Here is a 27,336-nt window from a genome sequence, read left to right as displayed (position 1 = left end):
TCACACTACAGGACTCCCAAACACACACAAGAGACTCATTGACTTAATGATTCCGTCTGCTACCCACACATGCATACGCTTTCACACAAAACACATTGTCAGCCTTCTGCTTGTGATTTATCCCCACTTCTTTTTATCTGCAATACATAGTTCAGCCATCCCAAAAATGCGAATGCGCTTTGGTTAACACAAGCCTAAACACTGTGGATTTAGTGTTGATGTTTTCTCAATTCATAATAGAATATTCCAGCTCAATTAGATAAATAACTTTGTGGGCATGTAGGGTTAATAAGAACTATGTAAATTTGTGTCTGGTGCAGGTGCATGGTCAACTCACAGTACTATCAATGTATGCTTCAGTCCACACTGTGTCATGTTCCTGGTCAATCACTTTCGGACGACTCAGCACATGAAGATACTCCATCACATTCTCCTGCACGTCTGCCAGTGTGGAAATCTGAGTGAAGTATCCTGTAAAGCAAAAATGAGGAAGAAAACATTGTCAGAAAATATTTCAGGATTGTGTTGAGCTACTGCTTAGAGAACTTGAATTTGGCAGTTACCGGTCACCATCTTGGTTTCTTTAGAGCCAAAGGTGAACAAGAGGGAGTGCAAAGCTATTAGCTAACCCCAGCATTTGCTATCTAGCTTGTTTACCTATATTTCACATTAATTGGAATATTAATCATCTCCCCTTCACTGATAAAAAAAAAATAGCATTGTGCACAATGTATGAATTATACTAAAGATATATTACAAAGTTGATCAACACTGGATGACAGTGAAAACAAATCAGTTCAAAATCATTTTTATTTTTACAGAGTTTAATAAATTAATGTAACATCTTCCTTGTGTGCTTTTTAAAAAAAATCCCATTTATCTTTCTACATCACTTACCTTCTCCTACCAAATCCCCTGCAGTTGATTTCCACACCTTACCCTTTTTATTTGACTATTATAAAAAGCCTCACTGGTGTCATAACACCTTTCTGCAAAAATGTCTAAACTGTTGATCTGATGAGTGATATTGATAAAGCGATGTGATTGGCAGTATGGACAGGCAATTTATTTGAAAATCAAAAGGATTCTCTATGATGCTCACATCTAACTGTATGCACAGAACCACTACTTTTTGCAGCCTGACCAGGCTTCCGTCAAACATGGATCAGGTGGATATTTTTAGTTGTGAAAACTTTACAAAACTTGCTGCAGCAAGTCCGGTGATATGAAGTCAACACTGGAACGTGATGTTATACAGCTGCAGGAATTTGGCACATCTGCACTGACTTCACTTTTCAGAACTCATGGCTAAGTCCTTTTTTTCGTCTCTCTTTCTTTTTTATTTGTTTTATAAAAACCTGTGACTCAGACTCCAAAGTCTGCTGTGGAACCAAAACTGAGTCCATATAGAGGCTATAGTCCATGTTTAAATAACTGCTTCAGATTTTCACATCACATTCAATATCAGCTGGTCTGCATAATTCTAGTAAAATCTTTTAGTTGCCATTGTTCCAATTTTTCCTGAAAGCTGGATATGAGCAATAGCTAATAAAATTCCTTGGAATATTGTTCAAGTGATAGCAAACCAGCAGGGGTTTGTGAATCATTAAGTGGTATGTAAATGTAATGTATAAACTATCTCAGACTAAAATGATGCCATTTCCCATGATGGTAATGCCATCATTATGATGCTAATGTGCATGTGGAGGAAGGAATACTGTTATCTCAGCAGGGGGAACGAATGGGGAGAGGAGGAGGGAATCGGGACAACAGCAAGACAAAGATGGAGGACAAGAAGTGACACAGTGAGAAAGAGAAAAGAGAGAAACCACCACATTTCTATTCAACCGTAACGACAGCAAACGGCCTCCATCACTCTGAGGCACTCAAGTAGAAAATCATAGCTGGAGGAAATAGATTTTAGGGTCATTGTTCCCGGCAAAACCTTTACTGCACAAGGGAGATAGAAGTAGAGTCTAGACACACAACAAAGATCTATGAAAGATGCCATATTATACCCCAAATAACAAGCTCCGACAGTGGTAATCTAATTTCAGATCCATGGCCACAGTAAAAACCAAACAAAAAAGCTAATTAAAAAGGCCTGAAATCCTGAAAACTTGATTATTCTAGTCACTATAGTAACAAGACAACACCTGACTCTAAACTTAACCTGGAAGTGAATTTGATAAATTATTGCTTTTCATCCCCAGAGACATGTGGATCTGGCTATTATTCCACCAGACAGAACAACAACAGCACACGCATACAGACTCACATCACACACAAAGCAAGTCGTCTCAGTCTAACTGCATCGTTTATCACAGTAGTGAGCTATGGCTGACTGCTCCCTCTGGAAGGCTGAGGGCATCCTTCTGGCTGAGCCACATGGGCCACTGAGATGAGCTGGGTAAAGAAAAATGAATGTACCCTGCCCTCAGTGACATGGAGCACCTGTTGTATGTACAGGTCAGCCATAACATGGTTTAGTAAGCATGAGGGCATCAATACATTTTAAAAGGACCTTGGTTTGGGTCTTACATACAAGCAAAATTTGTAGAACATAGAATATATCCTGACACGAGAAAATAATGGAAGAGGTGGAAGTGAAAAAAGCGTCATGATATTAGGAAGAGCAACAAAACCACATGGTAAACCTTATATATCCCCAAAGCATTTTTGTACTGCACTGTTTCTGCTCAAATGTAGCCTGTAAGTGACCAATTGAATTTGACAGTTTTATTGGCCAATTTTAACTTCTGCAATGAGAAATGGCCAATATTCACAAGCATATCTCATATGTGGGGTGCATTTGAATAGTTGAGAAACAAACAAATTCAAAGCAAAATAAGAGTTGAATTCAGGCTTTTCGTACATTGCAAGAAGGTAGCAGCAGTCCAGACATATATTTAAGGACCACAGGGGCATTCTTGTGTGCTTTTGCAGATAATTATGATAATACTCCCAGAGTCATGGTTCTTGATGAAAACATGTCAGTGGGTGTTGCAGCTTTTATGATCCTACTGTAAGCTGGCCCTTTGCTCATGTGTTCCCCATTGCCATTGTCTGGAAAATGTCCCTAATGAAGTACAAACAGAAGCAAAATGGTGGTAACTGCTCTGTGGTTGTATTTGTTATCGAATTACACATCTGCTGGACCAATCACAAGCAACAGTGCAACAAGCAGCCATTGACGCCTAGTCCACATAATGTGGTGTGGTAGAATTTCACCAATCAAGATTCAAGATTAAATCAACTCTCATTCAAGATAGTCACCGATGCACAACAGAACAAATTATGCACAAGTATGATTGATATAGTACAATGAACTGTCAAAAAGCATGACATTATGACAAACATTGATTTTAGCACCTAGACATGCTTAAATTGGCGAAAAACCTGTAACCTTTTCTTGTTAAGTGGCTACCAGTCTGTTTAATTGATCGATATAGCAATTTTTCATGTATATAATCTGTTAGTACACAAAACATTCATAATTAAATTTCCAACATGAGTGGTGAATGTACAGTGTCCCAGGATGGCATTTGTGGAACTGAATTGAACTGAATCACACTCTGCCCTGTGACACATTTTTCAGCATCCTAACAATATTCTTGTTTTCCATTCAAAGGCCGTGAGGAAAGTCTGACTGGATTGCTGATGAAAGGATAGGCAAACTGAGACACGTGTATCCTCCTGCAAAACCTTTTAAAGTAAAAGAGTGAAGAAACAACCAGCATTTCTGCTGCGGTTTGGAACATATAGGTGTTGCACATAGGGCGCAAAGAGAAGATTGTTCTTCACAGCCTCTGCACACAGAATGTTATTGCCAGAAGCCCATATCATTAATTGACACACACAAACACACGCGCACACTCATACAGCATTACACAAGCACACACACTCAAACGCACTGGCCTCCTCATCACAACTAACTCCCTCAAACTGACGAGATGGGCTGTCTGATATCACTTCAATGCAACTCTGTGGATACCCTTGTCTCTTGTGTACACACACACTAACAGACACACAGATAGCTAAAAACACATACACACTTTGTGTGACCTGTGGCTTGCCTGTCTTATCAACTATTGCCTGAGACAATGGAGCCAGACTGTCTGTGTCACCCACCTCCAAGCTAAATATAGAACTTAAGGCAAAAGTGATCTATGCACTGAGATAATCGTAATCATACACAAAGCACCAAAGATGTTATATATTGCTGGGATTGGACATTAGGCTTAGAGGAATAGAAGGTAAAGTGACATGTCTTGTTTGGGCAACTTGAACCAGCTGTTGCCTGCTGTCACACACATGTGCTAATACTGATGAGCACTGACAAATTCATCTATGCATGGAAAAATAGAGACGCATGTGCCCAACAAATCTTAAGGTCCGAAATGTGATCATTTTCATCTGGCTGAAAGCTTCATGCACCATAGTTCCTCTGAAAAAACTGATTCAACGGAGAAAGAAAGCTCTAAAATCCCACCTTTGTTTGCACATGCCATCCATTTCAGATTATCTGCAAAGGCTGACTCTCGACCAATCAGGTATGGGAATATCCGAACCTACGGAGAGAAGTGAGATAATGTCCGTCATTCATTTAATCACAGTTTGATGGAGGCCAGCACACAACCATGTAGAAGATAACACTAGGCTAAAGCAAGTCAAAGTTTTATTGATTCAAATAAATGTAAGAATTTCAAGAAAATCAAGAAACTACATATTTAAGGATTAACAAACGCTGGTCTAAAAATAAAGAAAGTGCAGTTCAAAAAGGGAGATTTATGGGCTCAGTCCAGGGAATCCTCTAAACTCCATGTTGGTCAACCCAATTTTCCCCAGCAGCTCTAATTTGGCTCCAGCAGCAGTTGTAGTTGGCAGGTGTAAGTTCGCCTTCTCCTTTCTGCCCGAGTGTCGGTGAGGAACATTGTTGCCAGATTGGTGCAGATGTAAGCCTCTGGGGGTACAGCTGCTTCAGCTCCCATGCCTACATTTTTCACAGTCTACCTTCACCTTGACAGCATGTGTCAATTTGTTTTTGTTTGTTTATATATATATACATATGTATACATATGTATGTGAATGCATGTATGTGTCTGGATGACTGGCTCAACAGAAGTGTGTGAAAACTGCACAAATGGCTTCAGTGTAAAAGTGAATACCATTTTTATTGAATATCTCTTTATCAAATTATCTTTATTTCACTGTCTGTTATAAAAAAAAACTTATTTTAAGATCAACAGTGATTATAGTACCTTTAGCTGACAAATATATAAACCACAGGCATCTAATTCTAGGTTCAAATTATCCTTGTACATTGTTCTGTTGTCAACAGCAATGTGTTTCACTGAGAAGAAGTTAAGCTGTCAAATTGTCATTTTTAAGCAGCCCTTATTATCTATGCCATAATCATCTTCTATTCATCCAAACCTCTTCTATCTGAAAGAAACTGCTTAAGCCACAGATAAAAAATGAATGCTATGATATGAGCATAACAGCTCCATGCATGTCGATGGAAAAGAGAGGCTGCGGTAGGATTTTCTGATCATCTGCTCGTACTCATGTTTCATTCATTGGAAGCCAAACTGCAATAAAAAAAACTATTGAACATAGAAAACTTTTACAGTTGAAATAATTACAGCACAAATTAATATCATAGGGCCTCTAGCTACAGCATGCAATCTTTAACATACTTGAATGCACAAATTCTATACAGGCAGCAATAAGATAACACATGAATGGAGATTTGCAAAGACACAGTATCCATTTCTGTATGTGTTTGTAGACAAAACAAAAATATTAAACATTTTTATACCAAACTAATTAATTTTTGATGACTCCAGGTTCATGTTTCAGACTCTATCCTTTCAAACATTTGTATACATATATTGTAAAATACCCCTTGTCCATGTGCCTGCTTTCCTCATTTCATACTCAACTCAATAATTTACTCTGTTCTGCGGCATAAACCTTCACTAAAATTCTTAACAACTGTACCACTGTGAGGTTACAGGTGTACAAACTAGCTAAGCTAAATATTCCCACGTCTATGAGATATGTAGCTAAACACAAGAGCTGACACATGGTTTGAAAAACCCAGCTCATTCTATATTTAGGTTAGCTTTAGGGTTTTGGCCTGAATATAAAATTACATCTTAGATGGTAGTAAAAATAATCATCCCCAAAATGTATTTGTGTATAATATGAGCACTATCTGCTGTGGCTGGTGATTGGAATGTGTGGTTCATGGATAATTTAACATGTTTTTCAATAAAAAAAAGATGTCAATCTATGCAACAATATTCTTCTAGTTGCTATCATTAAATAAAATCTTCCAAATGCTAAGGTTTGTATTAAAAGGAAGCCATGAAATGTTTTGTGGAACCCTGGTGTATCATTCCTAATGTGGAACGACAATGAAAATTTATGTAAAAACCCCTGATACGGTAAAGATTTTAGCTTATCTGTTATGTATCTAATACACTTAATGAGCTGAACAAACATCACAAAATGTGCTTATGCGTATTAACAATCTTGTAAAGCAACATTTTTTTTTCTTCACGTTACAAGCCTTTTAATTTCTGATTACTGACATAGTGGCACACGAAGCTCCCAAACCTTTAGATATATTAGTAAATCAGTAGACCCCTATACCAACATAACACAATTTCTTAAGTTAGCAGCTCACAAAAACATAATTAACTCACTACATCTCCTGCTACATTGTGTTTGTATGAATTTGCTGGTCCAAATGTCTGCTCTCAGACAAATGCGGTTTGGGTAAAATCTTTATGAATGTTACCTTAAATGAGACAAAAGCCTTCTTGGAGGACAGGGTTTCTGGGCCTAAAGATTCCCGGGATACACTAACACTCACACAGGCTGACAGTGCTCACAAAGAAACTCTTTCAATTAAGATTGCGGGCCACATATTGTCATATTGACACCTTATGTGTCTGGTCCCAACAGTGAAGGGCACGGTTTCTCTCATTTGCAGGACTGAGCCCAGGGGTCTTCTCTATGGGCAGTGGGGTGCACAGTTTTGGTCAGCTCTTTGCTTATGTGACATTGGAAACAACATTGGCAAAGAAAGGGAACAATTACCATATTACCATTACCAAATGGTTGCAGCAGATAAGGTATTGTATATATACAAAGATGATAGACATGCTCAGCACATGCAGTCAGATTGCAGGGTGGTCCAGTTTCCTCTTTCCTTTGTCTGATTCCAACCAGATCAGGATATGTGAAGAGCGCAAGCCTTACAATCAGAGCACATGTCTGCAGCCATTTTTAATCAAATAAACTGAAAATCACGTGACACTCTGTTGCATGGATAATTAACCATATTACAAAGGAAATTACTAAAACAAAGTACCAGAAACATCTAAAATTGAATCTTCAAATTATTAAAAATGCCTTTACATTAAATGTGCACATACTAGGAACTATAAACTAAGTTTTGTTTTCGCATCTGTGTGCAGGCTGACAGCCAGTGGACAGAGGCAAAAAACACTGTATCCAGCTCGTGAACACACAGTGCATAACCCGTGTTTTTTTCCCCTAAGGGAAGTCCATGTGTCAAACACAAACAATCTGACAACGGATCAACTGTCTGAGGACTTCACAACTTCAAAGCTAGACTCTCAAGTAACTGACGGAATTTATTTCCACTGAAGACAGGAAAATGCTGGTTTAAGGGAGACCATTCTCACCATTCCAATCGATGTCACATGTTTTTCGCTTTTCATATTCTAGAAATGAGTCACTTCAGAAACAAATGACATTGCCAATCTGCTCTTACCATATAATGGGGTGTAAATGGTGAAAACACGACTACATCAAACACAACTATCATGTTCAAAATGTATAGCATTCATACAAAATTCCGTCAGAGTATTGTCTTATACACTTAAATTTGTTTTACTTCAACTCAAATCAGTATCACACAGCCCTTCAATTAGCAAAAGTCTGAGAACAAAGTCACGTCATGTGAATTAAATAATCTATTAAACGTTATTTGGGGAAAAATAGCTTTGAGTTCTACCCTGTATATTGTACTTTTTGGGATTAATCTGTAAGGATTACAGACAAATTTAAAGTAGTGTCTATGTCTGCTCATTTTGAATTTGATGTCAGCAACACATTTTCAAGGAGGTCAGGAAAGAGGCGAGTTTATCACTGTGTACTGGGGAACTGAGGAGACCAGTTGTTGCATCTAATTGTAGCTTAACAAAGGTCTGCGGCAGCTCAACAGTGTTTGTGTTTGCATTTCTAAAAAGGCAGCTGGACTGGACAGCAGGCCCTTAATAACAAATGATCAAAAAATTAATGGAAAATTATCATCAAAAGTAATGAGAAAACATTTTTTTTTCACCACATTGGCAAGGTTACACTATAGATGTGTTTGTATGAATTTCTTTATTCGGAAATCTGTTGATATAATTTGTGATTATTTCAAAATGACAAACAATAAACAAAAATTAATCTGAAATTAATTAATTAATCTGAAATTTGAAAAAATGCACCCTCATGAACCCCATGAAAATGAACCCCTCAGCTTCTCTTAGATGCTCTTTTGATTTCTAGTTCTGTTATTGTATAAATACAGTCTCACTAACCTGGTGTATTTATTCCATCAATTCTTTTTTCTTTTTTACCATCACACATTTCTTGTTTTTTGTTGACTTTTTAAAAAAAATGCTTTGCTAGGAGTAAAATCTAAGCAGATTTGATATAGCTTTGTACTATTTATAATCTTATATGAGGATCCAATCATTTATGCAAAACATCTCTAACCCATTTCTACATGCACAGCATATATTTTTGGGGGGGAAATGAGGCTGCAAGTAAACAAGTAACAACATCACACTAAGAGAAATATCATAAAAAAGATGCTATATCTTAGTTTCACAGTATTTTAGACTAGTTATTAGAAGTTACTGTTGTAAATAAAAAACAAATTTATGAAACAATCAATAATTTATGTGGATATATTCAGTATTTTATTTGCCTTAAAGTTTTTTTAAAGCCTGCCTTTCTCCTCAGCGTGATAATGTAAAGGGGTGAAGCGGTAAGTCTGGCTTGGAAGAAGCCATTAAGAAGCAGCAGTAGAGGGAGAGAAAGGCTAAGAGACAGACTGGAGAGAGTGACAGAGACTGAAGACTTCTATTATCAGCGGGGCTGCTTCTAAATGGAACTATCTAGCAGCCTTGTCCCCTCTCCGTTCACTGCTGTTAAGCCTTGAGGCAGGAAATGGTGGGAGGAGTGGTGGGGGCTGTGAGCACTTTTAATACAGACCAATACCACACAAGAACAATGCACAAGTATACAATTAATAGAAACTAATTAGCACTGGTATTAATAGACAGGCACATATGCACAAACTGGATAAATATTCTTTACAAATGTCTTGGAAATACATTAAGAACTGCCCAATCTCCCATTATGTGCATATTTGTTGTTTAAATCTGAAGCAATGGAGGTTTAAACGGTATGTTCCTCCTTTAAGTCACTTTCGCTAGCAGCACATTCTGAAAGTATCCGTAGACCCGTTCATTATTTTTCTAAATAGCAATGTACCCCTTTAGAATTTTTAATCAGAAACAAGCAGGACTCTTTCCTAGGACAGCCCAACCTATCAAACAGGGCAATTAGGGAAAAACGAGCCTTTGTTAAAAATGAGAATAAGAACCTGATGTTTACTTTTACTGGGGTCCAGAGATTCTGCGTGAATCAAAAACAAGATTTTCTGTCAAAGAAACAGTTTTCATCAATTAAAAGAGTCCTGAGAAAACTAGGCACCAATGCAAGCAATAGAGCATGGTGGTGGCTGCATTTTATTGCATTTGTTTCAGTACGTACAGAGAGAATGGCAAAACTTGAGGGAAAACAGAATAGAGCAACGCACAGAGATGCCTTCAATACAAAAAAACACAAGTGGGTCAAACATGGCTGTTAGTTTGTCCCCTTGCAACCTGAAAGGTTACTTAAAGGAGGGGGAGGGGTTCTTTTTCTGGAGCATTTTTTTACATATTGCTTGTAATACTCTTCACACCCCCATTGCAACCAATTAATTAAAAGTTTTGACACAAATATGAAAAGTTTTAGTGGCCTCTAGAACGTACAATCTAGGAAAAACACTATCCAATCATCCTGAACGATTGGATTCTGATGCCGTCTATCAAACTGCAATCTGCTCCTCCCTCCCCCTCCTTCCCACCCTGTGCGCGTACCCTGCTCCGTGAACGAATTACGCGTCCAGAAGCTTGGCAGGAAGCTAAACTAGAGCCAGCTTGGCTAGCACCTAGCAAATACTAAATACTAAATACTAAATACTAAATACGGCAACGATCGATGCTTGCTGTCAGAACAGCGCTCGTGCACCTTCGTGCTCGTGCGCGTTCATGTACTCTAGAGGCGTGGCTTCGGGGGGGAAAGTGAAGAAAAGGGTTGGGACTTTTGACCTGTGTATTTTCAAAATGCAGCTTCGCTGGACTCAAAATCCAGGATCTCCTACCCTACCTTTAAAGCTTGTTGTGTCATACAAAACTGCTCAAGGATGTTATTGTTACTGGGTGTTTAACAAAGTACAGAGGATAGTATCTAAACATTCACATTGATATTGTGATATGTATGTTTTCCCGATTAATAATTTTCCAAAAATATATGAAATACATATCTTTATGGATTTTCACTTTCTCTTTACTTTGTGTTTGCTTTCAGTTTCAGTTTGGTCAGGTTAAGGCATCAAAACTAATTGGTTAGGTTTGGGAAAACATCACAGTCCATTTCAAATTAGTAATTTCTCAACAAAGATGAATGAAGGATAACTATGCAGAATTGTACCTGGGGAGTAGAAAGTGACACCAAAATATACCATTTGAGTAAGAAAATGCTTAAAAATATGAGGGTGCACATAGATGACACCAATGTTACCTTGCAATAACCCTTTTTCCCCCTCTAGCTCTACTCTCCAGCTTCATTTCATTGCCTGTCTGAGTAGTACAACAATTGCATTGCATGATAGCAGCGAGACATGTCTGTCCTTAGCTACAGGGCCATTACTTGACTCTGTTTTGAAGCACTCTGAAAGACCCCACACTGGGCACACTCTTTATCCTTTGCTTGTCAAAACATTTCTCCAACATCTCAATCAAATAATAGATCTAGATAGGAAAATGCATTCTCTGTCATGAAAAGAAAAAATCTGCATGTAATTTTTTAGATGGATACTTTTTTTCCAAGGAGTCTCCCTTTATACAATTGATTATCAGTGCCTTAGTCCAAATAATAAAAATTATTTTCCCTCTTTTTTGTGGAATAATCTATTTGAGTTATGAATTTGTAGATATCCCTTTAAAATAATTTCAAATGGATGTCCTTTATACGGCACTTCAATTAACACACATTCTCAAAAGTCAGTTTAAAATGTCATCCAACGCTCTCCAGTGTTCACCCTGCATTGTGATATATGGTTGCACCCTCATGAAGCTGTGAACAACCGTTAGGTTGAAACTGAGATCTATCCAGGAGCATCCATGGTTTGCAGCATTACAAGATGTGTGCGTGTGTTTGACACACTACCTTTCTATCTGGCCAGTTATACTTGGCAAAGATGGTATCGTATGTATCCACTGCCCCATCTGTCACCAACATAATGGCTTGGCTGCACTCACTACCCCTCCCAGTCGTGTTGAACTGGAGAAAAAGAGAGAAAGATATAGAACAATTTGCCACATGTAAAAAAAAAGAAGAAAAAAAATGTCCTATGCAAATGAAAATCGAAAAAAAAAAGAAACATTTTTATTTAGTTTTAACATATTAGCTAGCGCCTACTCAAGCAATAATAATGTAAATGCAACATACGGCTACCAATGAAAATTACAGAGAAGAGTCATGTAGCATGTCATTGCTGTAGTCACAGCAGACTTTGATGGGTACATGTCAGGATAATAAATGCATGTGTCTGAGTCTTGGAGTGCAAGTCTAATTGATTAATTGCCTGATATAATGAGAAGATATCAGACCAGCAACCTGAGTCATCGAGCGCTTTGTTTACTTGGTTTTTCCATGATTCTGTGGACTGATCTATTAATTACAGCCCAGATTATCGTTGTGCATAAAACTAATATGTGTGTGTGTGTGTGTGTGTGTGTGTGTGTGTGTGTGCGTGTGTGTGTGTGTGTGTGTGTGTGTGTGTGTGTGTGTGCGTGTGTGTGCGTGTGTGTATGTGTGTGTGTGTGAGTGATGTTGATCGTGTGTTACTTACATCACCGAGAAGATTGAATGCCTCAGTAAGAGCTATGTCCAACATACCAATGCCTTGAGCAAACAGTTTGTCAAGGTGCTCCCGGAAATGCTGGGAAATTGAAGTTTGGGGAGAGGGGATTATGGTCATGGTGAATAAAAGACAGGACAAAAGTGCAAAACATTGAAAGTGAGAGATTACAGGACTTTGAAGAGTTTTGTGGAGACGTAAAAAATCAGAGAAGAAATACAATTCCACGATTCATTAAAATGATACAAACATAGACCTATTGAGTTTATTTGTTTACATAGAGCTAATAGTATTCCATATTGCTTATGTGAGAGCAAAGATTGCACCAATAGTCTAAAGGGCTCTTTACAGTCCAGAGCCAGTTTTTGTGGCTGGGCTAAGTATCACATTATGTTGGAGAGAAATGTCACATAGACTGAAAGAGATACTGTATAATGATCAGCTTTCCCTTCCCATGCTTTTAAGTGACAAATCGCCGGTGGAGTGTGTATGTGTGTTTATAAGAATGTGCATGTGTCAGTTCATACATGTGATTATGCCACAAAGGGTGCATTGCCTATTTGGCAACTCGTGATGAGTATAATGCTGTCAGCAACCGAAGGGGTTTCGTGTGCATATCTCATTATTTGTGAAAGCCTTGAGGAAGACACACACACACAGACAAACACACACACACATAAACACATGGTCCATTATGGAGTCTAATCTATTTATAGCTATTTACAGCTGGTTGTTACATATTCTAATGTTTTTTTTTTTTTGATTGCTTTATTTTTTATTTTCTTTAAGGCTCTTTAAAAAATAAATTCCACCAATGGAGGTAAAAAAAAAATTCTACAATGCCTTTCAGAGCAAATCCATTCAATAAAAGATACAACTCTCAGGTCTTATAATATAGAGACACCCCAGACCTACACCTCACCCACACCTTCATCATCGAAGCCTTTTCTGTTTTTCTGCCGTTTCTCCCCTTCTTTTCTCTTCTGCTACAGTCATCGTGCCAGTTTTTGAGTCTTCACTAATGGGAGGGGGAAAGTCTCTCAACACACAGTGGGGGACCCTGAGCAGCATAAGGCCATAATAGAGCTTCCTCACTAGGGAACAAACACAAATGCACGCACACACAAGAGGTATGGGCATACATGCACATAAAAAACAACCCCCAGCATCCCTTTAAACATACCACAACCATATGACAAAAAGACAACCTTTGCATGAATGTGGATAAAAGGTTAGTTGGTTCCAACAAAAGATTTTACCCTGGAGCACAGCAAACTTTACCTACTGCCTATGCGAGTGCCTGCGAGTGCTTGTGAATAAAGGTTGCAGTGATTTTTCCAAACACAGCAGGCCATGGCGCAGCAGCATACTTAAGGGGCAGATTGAAATTGTGTGTACGTGTTTTTTAGTTTGAGTGTCCGTGTGACACATGTCTCCATTTCATATTATCTCAAATTTTGAATTTCTTTATATTTTCTAAATACAACACTTTTCTGGAAATGGTTTGCTATATTCTGTCTCATACATATAATCGCTTGTGTGTATGTTGGAATTTGTTTGGCAGGTAACATTATAGCCACATTTACATTCGTGCTCCTGCATCCTTTAAAACAGTTTGTGCTCTGTAATTATATGTCATGATTCTGTGTGAGAGACAAGAAGCACACAGAAGAGCACACTTTTCACTCTGGGTCAGGGTCGATTGATATCGATATAACAATCCCTCCATTGTTCATCCATTGAATACCTTGCTACAGCATTTACTTCCTCTATATTTTAGAGGTGAATATGAGCACATATTACATCAGATTCTTTTACCCCATTGTGACCATAGTAAAGATCTCATCAGATTCTTTTACCCCATTGTGACCATAGTAAAGATAAAATAAAAAAGTACATTGACAGAGACATGTTTGTGTGTAATAAGCAAGCTCTTGCAAGATCTAGCATCAGATATATCTTTGTAAAATACAATCCAAATATATTGGTACATAAATATACACATATAACTTACAAACCACTCATATCCAAATCTACATTCATCAATCCACACTTTTTCTGCATTTCATATCATACGAGCTGCTTACAATATGTCATCTTTGACTTAACATGTCACAATCTGGTGGGTATTGAGCTTTTAGGCCAAACGCTCAAGGCTGCGGAGGGGTGCATTGAATCACCAAAATAAAAATAGATCACCGCAATGAAATGGAATGTAGCATGAAAATAAATTTAATCCTGATCATTTTGCTTTATCAATTATGGGATATCAAAAGAATGAATCACCCATCCCTAGTTTATGCCCAAAAACATTAAATACAGTTAATGTTTAAAGCAATTTTTTCTTTCATCCTTTAAAAATAATTCAACTGTGAGTAATTTTGAGATAGCGTGATATTTACCTCTTCAGAAGTCTGCTTACAAATTCTATGAGACTAACAACTAATGGTACTATAGTCAGTTGAATACATGTCAGATAAAAACTTGATAACTTGCATCAGTGATTAATAACTTGTATTTCTGACCAAGTATGGCGGTAAAATAATGCATAGTGGAAGAAAGGTCAGTAAGTCTGAGCCTTCCATGTGACAGCCACTTCCTCCGCAGAGTTGGAGTAAAAGACATTAGCCTTATCTGCTGTTGCAGCCTGTCTTCTTCTCTTGGCTGGCTGACTTAAACTACATTAACCTACTATCTGGTATTGAACACAGAATCCTAATCCATATGCATAAGTGTGCAATCACCAAGAAGTAAACAGAAACTGACTTAACACCAACAGAACACACACACAGAGAACTCCTCAGGACTTCAGGCAAGAAAAATGGTCCATACATTTGTTAGTAAACAAGTGAAAACAGAAATCTGGCCTGGGCTAAGGCAGGAATGTGAAAGACATGCAATGGACATTAAGACACAATGAAGGAGATCATGTCACAGTAACGCGAAGGATTTTTTTATTCTGTCATCTTAGTGAATAGATCTTGAATAGATCTTGAATTAACACGAAGTAAGTATTACAGTGTGTAGACATAAACTAATTCAAACATGTTGCACTCCTCTGATTTAGCATGGCTGTCCTATACACTGGATTTTCCTAGCATGTAAGGCAGTGGTTTGCTTAAATGTGCACACTATGCATTCAATCTTATATGTTTTATCTTAATGTTCTATTCAATTCTTGATTATATTTTTTGTCTCTTATTTGAGACCCCTTGTCTTTTTTCGACACGGTTCCAATACAATGAAATAATAAATCTATAGCTCTCACTCCAAACTCAAAGTCAAGATTTTAGATTTTTTTTTTTTCTTCTAAGCTTACTACCAGTACCAATAACTCATCAATAACTTTAGGCTGATGGTATTTGGAAGAAAACAACAAGAAACAAGGAAAGGATGACTTACATCTTTGTTGGTGACATCTGCTTGAACCAGGGTTCCATTCAGGCATGGTTCCACATAATGCAATTCTTCATTATACTGGAAAATTGGATTGGAATTTATGATAACTATGATCACTTTAAGTACTATAAATATGAATGAAATAAAAAATTGGTCAAATGTTCAAAAATACACATTATTAAAGGGGAAGTTCGTTTTTTTAAAACCTGGACCTTATTTCTGGCATAAAATACGTTCATCTACTCACCGATGACAGTTTGGTGAAAGTCGCCGTCCTTCTGAAGATATTTAGATCACTCGAGATCCACGTATAACCATATAACGATGAGAACATGGCATAGACAATACAGCCCCTAAATAAGGCATTATCTGTCTTTATTTCACCAATACTTTAAGACAAATGAATGAATGAACGCATACTATTGCACTGTTAGCTCATAGCTGCCATGCTGTTGTTATCCGGGACTATCGGGGGGCTTATAGAAAGCTTTCTCCACACGCGTCTAGTGGGATGACTTCATGCAGCACAGCTCATTCATTCCGGTAAGGACGTCCATCATCGTCCACGTCGTCAAAATCTGGTAAATATCCTGCCATGTTGCACAAAACTAGTAGCAAACTCCGTGTGAAGTTAGCCGACTGTCACAGAGCACCGAGTAAATAAGCTGTGTTGCAGCGGGGCGCGTCGATGAAGTCATCCCACTAGACACGTGTGTAGAAAGCCCCCTATAAGCCCCCCGATAGCCCCAATAACGACAACATGGCATTTATTTAGAGGCTGTATTGTCTATGCCCTGTTCTCTCCCGTTATATGGATACATGCGGATCTCGAGTAATATAATTATCCTCCTAAAGACACCGACTTTCACCAAACTGTTACTGGTGAGTAGATGAACTTATTTAATGCCAGAAATAAGGTCCATGTTTAAAAAAACTTAACTTCTCCTTTAAGACCTTACACAATTCACTCATCTTGACAAAAAACACAAGTGTATACATATATTACACAGTACATAATATACCCAGTGCCTGCCATTCTGTGATAATACTCGCCATTTAATGCATCAGTATGAATTAGACTTCAAAGAACAATAAAAACAATGGAAGTGTGTTCTCCAAAGCCAATAACTGTGCCCTAATCTGTAGCTGTGTGTATGTGTGAAGTCTTTTTTTCTGAGTGTGTGTACATATCTCCAATTGCCACACTCCCACTGCATGGAGCTATTTTCTCTCAAGTGTGTAAAAATTTGTTCCATCGGTGCTGAGACCTTTGACAAAAAACATTTTTTTGTCGTTTTCTTCATGGCGGGATGTGTGCAAGAGTCGACGTGACATGGTGATGAATAAGAGTAGGAAAATGAAAGAGATGCATGACACAATTTTTTTTAATTGTTTGAGGAAAACAGTATGTTTCTGCCTGATTGTCAAATCCCCTTTACTCTGTTTTTCAAAAGAACAGTATTGAAAATAGTCCCGTGATGGACGGGCAACACTTCCTCTTGCCCTGTGGCAGCTGAGACAGGCCCCTGCGATACTGAATAGGATGAGATACAGAAAATAGATGCGTGGATGGATGTTGAAATTATTATTTTTACTGATGATAAAAACTTTATTTTTAGTCGAAAAATAATGTAGAAGGGACTTGCTATATTTTGATATAATACACCATAAGCCATCCACATGGATGCAAGTGTGTGGACATAAGAAAGTATCTGTACATGTATATATGTGATTACATTTCTGTAATCCAATTGTTTTTCCAGTCTGATATTCATGAACCATTCATCTCACTATCATTGACATCACAGAACAAATAGCTAAACATAAATAAATGGGTTTAAAGCCCAACTTTTACAATGGCTCACAATCAGACCAAAGTTGTTCAGCTCAAAGAAAAACTGTTGTCTGTGTGAAAACGCTCTGCTTGATTTTTGGAAATTCCGAATTTCATTTTCAGAAAACAAGACCCGGATTTATTTTGTACTCTCTTTCTTCCATACTTATCTATACTTTCATTCTTTTCCATACAGCACAGGAACCCCATCAAACATGTGTGCATACACTACACACTTTGAGAGCTGCCTGAAAAATTTTAACAATAGTTGAGATGCATGAGGGAGGATAAAACCAAAACTCTCTCTTTTACATTTCAAATCTTCATTCAACTGACTGTTAATTGGTTGAGAGTGTGACAGAAGAGAAAGCTGATTTGTTCCAGGGTTTCTTCTCATGTGAAAAGGAAAGGATGGATATGAGTCCGTCTCTTTTTTTTTATGTCCCTACCCTATGTGTGTATGTGTGTCTTTTAGAGAGTACAAAAAGAGTATAGAACTTAAGCATTTTGTGTACCGCTCCCAGAGCTGTGAGCACATTTCTGCATACTTACAGCAATTATATTAAAAAAGTCATCATCTCCAAGTGTATCCAGGATGGAGGAAACAGTCTGCCTGGCAATTGTCAGTCTCAGGCCTTTCATGCTGCCGCTAACATCCACCAGGATCACTACGTCCTTTGGAGAGGTGGCAGCCTGGATGTACCACTTACGGTTACGACAGTCAAAGGCTATGACTCCATGTTCGTCTGGCTTCCATTTGATTCCTTTAGGAGGATCACAGAATTGAACATGAACAGTTATAATGTGACAGAAAATATGACCGATTCATCTGTTCTTTGAGCATTACAGACTTTCAACCACTCCTTCTAAATCACAACACAACTTTCCTAAAATATTCAGTGTTTCATTTTTAAAACCACCTCTGCCACTACAGCACCCAATTTTCAGCGAACCAGAGCTTACAAATCCTAAAAGCATTTTTTTCTACATGTTTCTACAGGTAAGTAGATATGCAGAAAAGATTTTAAAGCACAGAAAAAACACTATGTGTACCTCACAGAGTACACTCAATTTCTTAGAAGATTAACGCTGCTATTTTTTTGGCATTCAGGTAAAAAAAAAAAACAGCAGAGGATGCCCTTCAATAGCCTCAGCCGCTTCATTATGCAAGACAAAAGTAGAAAGAGATTAGGGATACTAATAAGCATAATTAAAGAACACTTATATGCAGGTTCAAAAGATAAACAAAAAAGATCTTTCCTTTGATTTTCTCATTTTCACAGCGATATACAGTATGTATTCACCAATTACATTATTTTGTTTAAATGATCCTCCTTTCATTTCTATTCATTCCACTTCACCTGTTTGTATTTTTTTCTATCCTCTTCATCCACTCCAAGCTCTACCAACTCCCTTTCCTCTTCTATCTCCTCTCCCACTCTGCTAGCCTCGAGTCACAGTCTGTCACTCACGAAGGATCCCCACGCATCCGTCATTCCGGTCTAACACGGCAGCGACTTAATTACAAACAGAGTCTCTAAGCGCCACACACCCACCCTTCCAACAAGCACACGCTTACCTGGGTACTGCCTGAAGAAGCCTTTGGCACTGCCAAAGTATTGCCATATGAGAGAGGGGTCTCTCTCAAAGTTATCCACAAACACTTTGTTCAGGGCTTCGGACCAGTACACTCCATTGACAATTGCGGAGTCTGAAGAATAAAAACAGAGAAGCAGAGACGGACACGAAAAGGAGAAAACAAAAGGTTCAAATCTGTTTTTACCGTTCAGGAGGTTTGAGCGAGTGATCTCTGGTATTTGCTCATTCAGTCGTATCAAATCACACACTGCAAGTCCACAGATCCGCATCAAGAGCTATTCATTACATAAATATTCAGAGAATATGCATGAAAACTGAGTGAAAAGATGAGAGGGGAAAAGCCATTAAAGAAACAAGAGAACAGGAGAGACAAACCATTCTTCCCTGCAGAGACAAAGGTTAATAATTAGTGAATAGTGAATGAAAGCTGACTAAAGACCTGAATCTCAATCTGTCTGACTTGTGTTTTATATAGAATAATAGGTAAATAAAAAAGCACTTTTCCTCTGAAAATGTTTTTTTCAAAGAGCAACGCAAGGCTGAACAGCAATAACTGTCCTTTGGTTAAGTTACTGCATCCTGATTTTTCTTGTCTATTGGTAAGGAAGTACTAAATGCATGGTGACTTAGTGCCTCGTAATGTCTCTGTCATACTTAAAACACAGACAAAGTCAACCAGACAAAGCTTTAAAAAAAACAAATCTGCTACATAAGAGAAAGCTAGCCAATAAGGTTGTTATGTGCATTGAACTACTGCCAGTTTAAGAATCAACTGTTTAATGGTTATATGGATGGTGATTTTATCAGATGATAGTGAAGTTATGAAATGAGCATTTTTATCAGAGCAGAGCGTAAGTCTAAACATGCTTTGACTGAGGCCAGAGGTTGACACGTAGCCTTCTCGGGCCACTCTTTAGTCATAATTTCAGACTTCTTTCAGTGTCTTACAAAAGTTAGAAAAAATGTGCGAATGAAAGCTGCATTGCAGCTGATTTTCTTATAAACTACATCTATAAACAATGGGAGAGAAGCAAATTGATGCAAATGCGAGATGATGATGCCCACCCAACCCCCCAAAACTCCATGCCAAGAACGCTAGTTATAGATGACAGAAAAGTAGATGAGAATACACTGAAATTATGCCAACTTTTTTTTTCCTGTAATGGAAGTAATGTGTTATACAGTGTGTATCTGCTAATACACTCATGTGCATTTATACAATATGTACGTGTATGCAGAATAGACTCTGATTGTAATTCCCTCCAAACTGATGTGATATACATTATGGTTTAGCATATCCAATTATGAAGACTCCTTTTCAATTTTCAGGCTGAGGGAGTCATGACTGTACTGGTTAGCGACCAGACAGTCAAGCTCATTACAGCTGCTTAGTTTTTGGTTAAGAGACAGGGCAGAAGGAATAGAAGCAGAAGAGGATGAACTGACAGAGACTAAACCATGCAGCAAGACAGACACACAATAGCCTTTAGAGAGAAAGAAAAAGACAGCCAGGAAGGCACACAGAATGAGGGGTGTAAAGGACTGAGAGACAGACACGCAGACAAGCACCCAATGGACAGAGGGAAAGAAAAGTAGATAACAGATTTCCCATCATCTCCTGTGCTGGTAACATTGTTCTGCTGTCAACAGTCATGCCAATAAGCCATAATTGAATTATGTTTCTGGAAGCTAGCACACTAAAGCCCCTCTTGATAGTAAACACCCATCCACCTCTATGGAGTGGAGTGGAGCGGAGAGGAGGCTGGATTTGATCCAGACTTCATTTACACAACAATACACTCATTTCTGGTGCAGTTTGAGAGTTTATTACAATCTGAACTCAACAATAACGAGTGAGCTAGTACGGGCTGTATCTTCCCCATAAGCTGTCATTCACATTTATTTCAACTAACACACTCCTTACTTCACTTTAATCAAAGGTAGCTGCCATCCTTCACGCATGTGCATAAACTCAGATTCCAAACTAAAAATGAAGAGCAGAACTGTGTAGTACACTCACTGCATCAGTGTGAGCAAGAAATGTGAAATCTCATTACTCAACTTATCACATTATTCAAGTTATTAGGTTACTGCCAGCAAAATGAGAGGAGAGTTTAATAAGAAAGGGAAGAAACCCTGAAGTCAAGGCTGAAAAGTGATGTGTATGTTTTTACACATGGATGTGAACACTTGCCTGCAGAGGCTTTAGAGTGTATCAACCTGCTGTGAATGTATATTTGCCTTCATTGCATCCATGGTACTATATTCTGTCAAGCTCCACTATCATGGACTTATAGTCAAATTTTTCACGGTTGACGCCAAACAATTTATGAAGTGAACAAGCTGCAGCAAGCTCTTCAGTGCCATATAGAGAGGACTCGGATGACAGCAACTGGCTTGACACGAAGGGAAAACTAATTTTCTTTCTTCATTCAAAATAGTTTTAGTACAGCCAGGTGCAAGAGCAAAACTGTGACCATCACTACCAAATGTAATGATGCCGTAATGTGTCACACTCATTTTAGGCCATGCATCTGTCCTGGATAACACTCAATTGTGGGACTCCAAAACTGCAGTAGATGCAGCTTAAACCAATTCTATCCAACCAAATCTATCTTGATTGGTGTGCATATTTGCATAATATGTCTATGACCACAATGTTTTTAAAATTAAGATCACTGGGAATCGTACACTAGGAGCACCATTAATGATGTTTGTTTGTTTTTCTTTACCCCATTCAGATCTGAAGGGGTCAGACTTATGAGTGAACATAGTTACTCTGATCAACTGTTGTGGAACAAAAAAAAAAAAAAAACAATCTCAGTGTTCATCCACTCAGACTTCTCTGTTAAAACTGCTTTTGCTACCATAACCACCTGCTTTATTATCATCACTAAGGTGTTCATGTTGTTGTTTGTTTTGTGCTCACTTCGTGAAAATAATGGGCAAGTACAACTTGTTAGTTTTGAGGAGTTTGTCCAGTTGCCTGGAAGACTTATTTTTCTTTCTACTGCACACAATAATTTACTTCTATTCTTTTCTTCGATTTCGCAGTAGCCTCATTCTTCTGTTGCAGTTCTGTCTCCTGTTGTAAACGTTTCTTTTATTCTCACTGTCTCACTCAACGGCTTACATGTGGTTCGATGGTCCTTCTGCTTTCCTCTGGCTGAGCTGGGCTGCAGCGCATATATTTTTTGGCAAATTGCTTTCAAACAGTAACAAGACTGTTCCACTTCTTGCACCACTCTAATTTTGTGAGCGTTAATAATAATAATAATAATACAAATGAATACAAATTAGCATGCCATGTTACAGCACTGTTTCCACCACATTGCTGACTAAAAGCAAATGACATGGCAGCAAAGCAAATTACATGTGAGTGCTGCCGCTCTGTCGTGAAGAATATTAAGAAACTAGAAATTCTGTGTTTAAGTAAGAATGTTAAAAATGTTTTGAACAGTTATTCACGTAGAGTTTATTTGGCAAAAAACAAGTTTTTCTGTATCCTTTTACAAGGCAGTAAGATTTGGCCACCCCACTGATGAGCTGCCTGACAATACATTACCGCTGGCCTTGGAGAAAACATACATATCTGACACTCCTACGTCTGCCTGTCTGTGCTTGTGCATGTGTGGAGTAAGAGTACCTGAGTCTACTCATTTGCTTGTGAATCAAATCTCAATCACTGTCCCTTTCTTTGAATCAGTCTGCCAGCATGCCAACCTCACTTTCCTTGCACTTTCATTCATTTTGTTTCGCTCACTTTCCTCCTGTCACTCTCACTCGTTTAGTCCCGTTTTTTTTTTTTTTTCACCTAGCTGCAATTAATCTGTTGCTCAGATCCTCCATCAGTCTGACTTAACCTACTTTCTTCCTCATTTACTTTCTCACTCTTCTCTACCCATCTCTCCACATCCTTTCTGTGTCTCTGGTAGCGGGGTTAAGCCGACATGACATTCACTCTGTCCACTGAGCATTGTATAAGGCCTTGACTTCTCTGGTTGGCTTTGAGTAAATCAGGAGAAGTCTAATTATTTAATGTCTAATTAAGTCAATGTGTAGTGGGGATCATCCAAAGAGTTACAATTAATGAAGTCAAATCCATCTCCTGTCACAGCCGTAGATGAATGTGCACTAGCGCACATGTATTTTTTTTACAGTGTACATATTTGGGCAAGTGATTTGGTTATTTTTTTTATGTTGTTAAACTGCACTGTGTGAAAATGATGACTTTATCAATATTTCTGTAATATTTTTTCTCCTTCAAACCATTTCAACCTGGATTGGCTTGTGGGATTAATAACTGGGGCTGCAAGGCCTTTCCTTGAACACACACACCCACACACAGTGTTCTCCCTGTGCATGTGTGGGTTCTTTTGGGGGTACTAAGGCTTCCTCCCACTGTCTGAAAACATGCTACATGAATTAACTAGTGATTCTAAATTGACAGTAAGTGCAAGTCTGAGTGTGCATGTTGTCTGTCTTTGTGTTGGTCCTGTGAAGAACTGGAAACCCTCCAGGGTGTACCCTGTTTCTCACCCAATGGCAGCTGAGATAGGCTTCAGCTCCCCATTACCCTAAATTAGGTAGAAACAATGGAAGGGCAGATTAATAACCACCATGTGATCATTTTTGTGTAATTGGGTAGTTATTTATAAAGAGGTGTAGTTATTTATAAAATAATTATTTGGCAGCTTCATCCCTGCCAGTAAAACGGGGGGAGGGGACTGTTCAGACGATGTGCTCAAAGAAATCACCAATATGAAACAAAATGACTACTGTATAAGATTCATCAGCTGAGGCATCAAGACTGGGTCAACAAATGCCTGAAGACAGATTTTTCTAAGGTCTTACATTATGGACAGATGAAATCGAAGCGACTCTTGCTGGGCCACAAGGATGGGCCAACAGACATCACATGCACACAAGCGCTCCACTGGTTGGCTAGTCAGCAAAGGCCTCAAAGATGAGCAAGTAATGAATTAGCCCATTTGTCACCTGATTTAAATCTTATTGGGAATGTGTAGGTCCTTCTAAAATGTGATCTTTACAGAAAGGGAAGACAGCAAACTTCTTTGAATAGAATGTGAGATGCTTTGACTGCTTCTTCAATCAAAGTTGATCATGTCAAGATCCAGAAATTGACAGAATCCATGGATGGAAGACTCATAGCAGTTAGTAGTTGGTTTTCCATTTATCATCTAAACAATCTTTCAAAAAAATAAAAGCAGATGTGAATCAGACACATTCTCAGTGACTGGTTTGGAGCGAATAAACTTGACAACATACTGTTGCCAGTAGGTGGCGTATAAGTTACATAACACGTGGTCAAAATTCACAAGGAGAACTACTGGTCCTTGCTGGAATCAAACCTTGGGGAGTATAAAATAATGATAACAACTGCTGTGGACATCCTCAAAAGGAAAATGAGAGAATTCTTCTCTGGGAATGACTTTTCCCCCTGAAAATATCTAGTATATTACACCATATCTGAGAAGATGCAAATTTGTCCTATAAGTTTCTTGATGGTCGATCAAAAACAGCTTGTGAGTCCTGTCATCTTAAGAAGGGAATTCTATCCCCAAAAAAATGTGTATAAATTCTCCTTAGAAACAGGCAAAAGAAAACCACCTCAACTTGTTTTGCTTATTGGATTAGTTTAAAGTTGCTTTTCATTCTTATCATTTCCATACAGCTTTTCTCATTTATAGATTCTGAATATGAATCAAAAATGGCAAACCCAGCTTTTGAAGAGAGGAGTGACACTCTGCTCAGTTCATGTTTTGAAAAGCCAGCAATGTATGTATGCACTTCTACAGTATATTCATCTAAGAAAGACAAAACTTCCCTTTCTGTTATTAATTGTGATAATGGGTGGTGGACCTACCTTTGTTGTACATGTTGGTGGGCACCTGGACCACACTGAGGCTAAGGTTGACCGACAAGTTGTTAAAGTGATCATTCGGTTGCAGGATAAATTCTCCTCCCAGCTCTACATTGTTCCCCTTATCATCGACCTCATTGATCAGCACTGCATTGAAGTATTCATACTAGAAAGACAGACAGAAAGAAAAAATAATAGTTCAGTCTATTGAAACTATCAATTAGTCAAGTGTCTCCATCTCAATACATTCAACATGCTGAGTCATGCTGTCAGTGTATAGGAGGGCTTGGTCACTCAAGTGCTGAGTCAGAATGGTTAGCATACTGAGGTAACTTGAATCCTTAGATCATCCCAGGACGTGTGGCTTGTTACAGAAGAAGGCTGCTGAGTAGACAAATCTAACCTCAAGCTTCTGCAGACTTCTTTTCTGCTGCATGAGATGCTCTGCCTCCAAAGTATTTTTAGTACTGCGCACACTGGTGAGAGTATTAATAAATCATAGAGCTAGACAAATATAGAGCACATGACTTTCTGCATTCCAAAGGCTCTGAGGATAACCTAAAGGGGCAATGCCTGAAATGCTACAGTTGATGCAGAACAGGAGATAACAAACAGGTAAAGATGCTCAAGCAACAGAAAGAGAAACAAAATGGCATACATTTTTTTATGCTTGCATGAAACTTAATTACATGGATATATATGTTAATTTTGATATGAACTTGTTCCATGATAACTTTGAAATAACTGTGGTAAATGCATCAGTATTTGATTAGTATTTGTGCATTTTAAGATTATAAAAGGATATACAGTATATATTTATATTTTTCAAACTTTCAAGGATTTCTTTTTTTATTTACACACTCTATGGTTTTAAAACATTGACTCTTGCTTCTGATAGTTGCTTTGAGATTTGCTTCACGTGACCTCTTCCAACAGTAACAAAGTAAACTGTCGACATGCCCAATTTTTAATTCCTCTATTCATTTCAACTTTATTTAACCAGGCAAGTTATTACAATGAAAAAAACTGTTTGCAATGATGGTCTGGCAAAAGGCAAAGCGTTTATGAAGAAACTAGGTAAGAAGAAGATAGAAGCCCAAAACATGGTGCTTTTTTAGCTGAAAAACAATAACCTGTTTGCAGCAACAAACTTTTGACCAGATCTGCCAAATTGTTGTGCTACAATTTGTACTTGATTAGGACAAGTACTGCAAATGCTGTTAAGCACTGGGTAATGTTAAAAAAGAGAAGAAAAATGGAAAAATTAAAAACAAAACTTTATTGAACTATCAATCACTCCCTTGTGCATTTGAGCTATGCTGTTCACATGAACATGGCCTGAAGCAACATTGATTTCTCTTGTAAAACTAAAAATAATTAGATTCGAAGAGGACCCCTGAGAAAAATAAATTGCAATCCCAAAGTGTTTTATACAAAAATTCAATATATGTGTTCATCAAACAGCGAAGGGCAGAAAGTCGTTGGACTGATTTCTGTAGTATGAGCAGTGAGGGAGTGAAAAAGAAAAATGCTGGCCCATGTAGGAAATGAATACAGGTTGAGAAAGAGCATACAGTAATCTTAGAATCACAAGGACTAAGACCTTAAAAGTAATTCACTGTGCTACCAGGTTATTCAGTGGACTCCTATGCTCTGAAAGATACACTCATCCGACCACCCTAGCTTTTCCATTTTAGCACCAATAGCCATCATTTGGGTGAATTCTCCCATGTTTTCATGAGAAGCACCACCATCCCTTCAGCACAGAGCAAAACACAGATAAAGCCATCAATTAGGCTAGTAAGCCTTTTGCCTATCAATGTAATTAATCAGGCCTGATTAGACTTTTATCAAAGGGAACACTGCCTTTTCAAGGTGAGAGAGCACCGTGTTGTGTACTTCTGTCTGTATTTTTATTAATCTCTTTTACTTGGCTTTTTTAATTTTTTATCCCAAAGTGACACAAAACTTACAAAGAATGAACTTTCCTGTAAGATAAGGGAGCAACAATGGGACAAACTGTTTATAAAATATTAGACGGGGCAGGACATGGCTTTCTTCCATCTGCATTTAGCTGTGTCAACATGCAACATTAAATGCAACTTTTCCTTGATGGGACTTGACCAATCACTTTCTTGAACAACTGATACAAAAATAACCCCCGATGGCAGCATTTTTTTCTTTCTTTCTTTTTTTTTACCAAAACAATACTTATCTTTTTCAGTCTAAAAGGATAAAGAGAATTCAGATAGCTGAATTTTGCAAAGACCTCAGTTTTGTGGTGTAGTTTTGGAGAATGACGAATTGTCCTTTCACGGTGCATAGAAGCATAAA

At 38.1% G+C, this 27,336-nt stretch overlaps 1 protein-coding gene across 2 annotated transcripts in view; it reads right to left on the bottom strand.

Moving 5' to 3' along the window:
* The window catches only part of cacna2d3a (calcium channel, voltage-dependent, alpha 2/delta subunit 3a), a 126,463-nt gene that overhangs the window by 43,230 nt on the left and 55,897 nt on the right, over nt 1-27,336 (bottom strand). For both annotated transcript variants that reach the window (XM_075476855.1, XM_075476856.1), the window contains exons 5-12: nt 25,006-25,168; nt 19,099-19,230; nt 18,072-18,283; nt 15,689-15,763; nt 12,278-12,367; nt 11,593-11,706; nt 4,493-4,571; nt 338-471 (exon numbers count right to left, since the gene is read on the bottom strand). In XM_075476855.1, the coding sequence (XP_075332970.1) occupies nt 338-471; nt 4,493-4,571; nt 11,593-11,706; nt 12,278-12,367; nt 15,689-15,763; nt 18,072-18,283; nt 19,099-19,230; nt 25,006-25,168 (999 nt within the window). The remainder of the gene's footprint in view (nt 1-337; nt 472-4,492; nt 4,572-11,592; nt 11,707-12,277; nt 12,368-15,688; nt 15,764-18,071; nt 18,284-19,098; nt 19,231-25,005; nt 25,169-27,336) is intronic.

The sequence above is a fragment of the Odontesthes bonariensis genome, chromosome 10, assembly GCF_027942865.1.
Source record: "Odontesthes bonariensis isolate fOdoBon6 chromosome 10, fOdoBon6.hap1, whole genome shotgun sequence".
Classification (NCBI taxonomy): Eukaryota; Metazoa; Chordata; class Actinopteri; order Atheriniformes; family Atherinopsidae; genus Odontesthes; species Odontesthes bonariensis.
The sequence above is the reverse complement of the archived record's forward strand: the minus strand, read 5'-3'. Positions and strand labels throughout refer to the sequence as shown.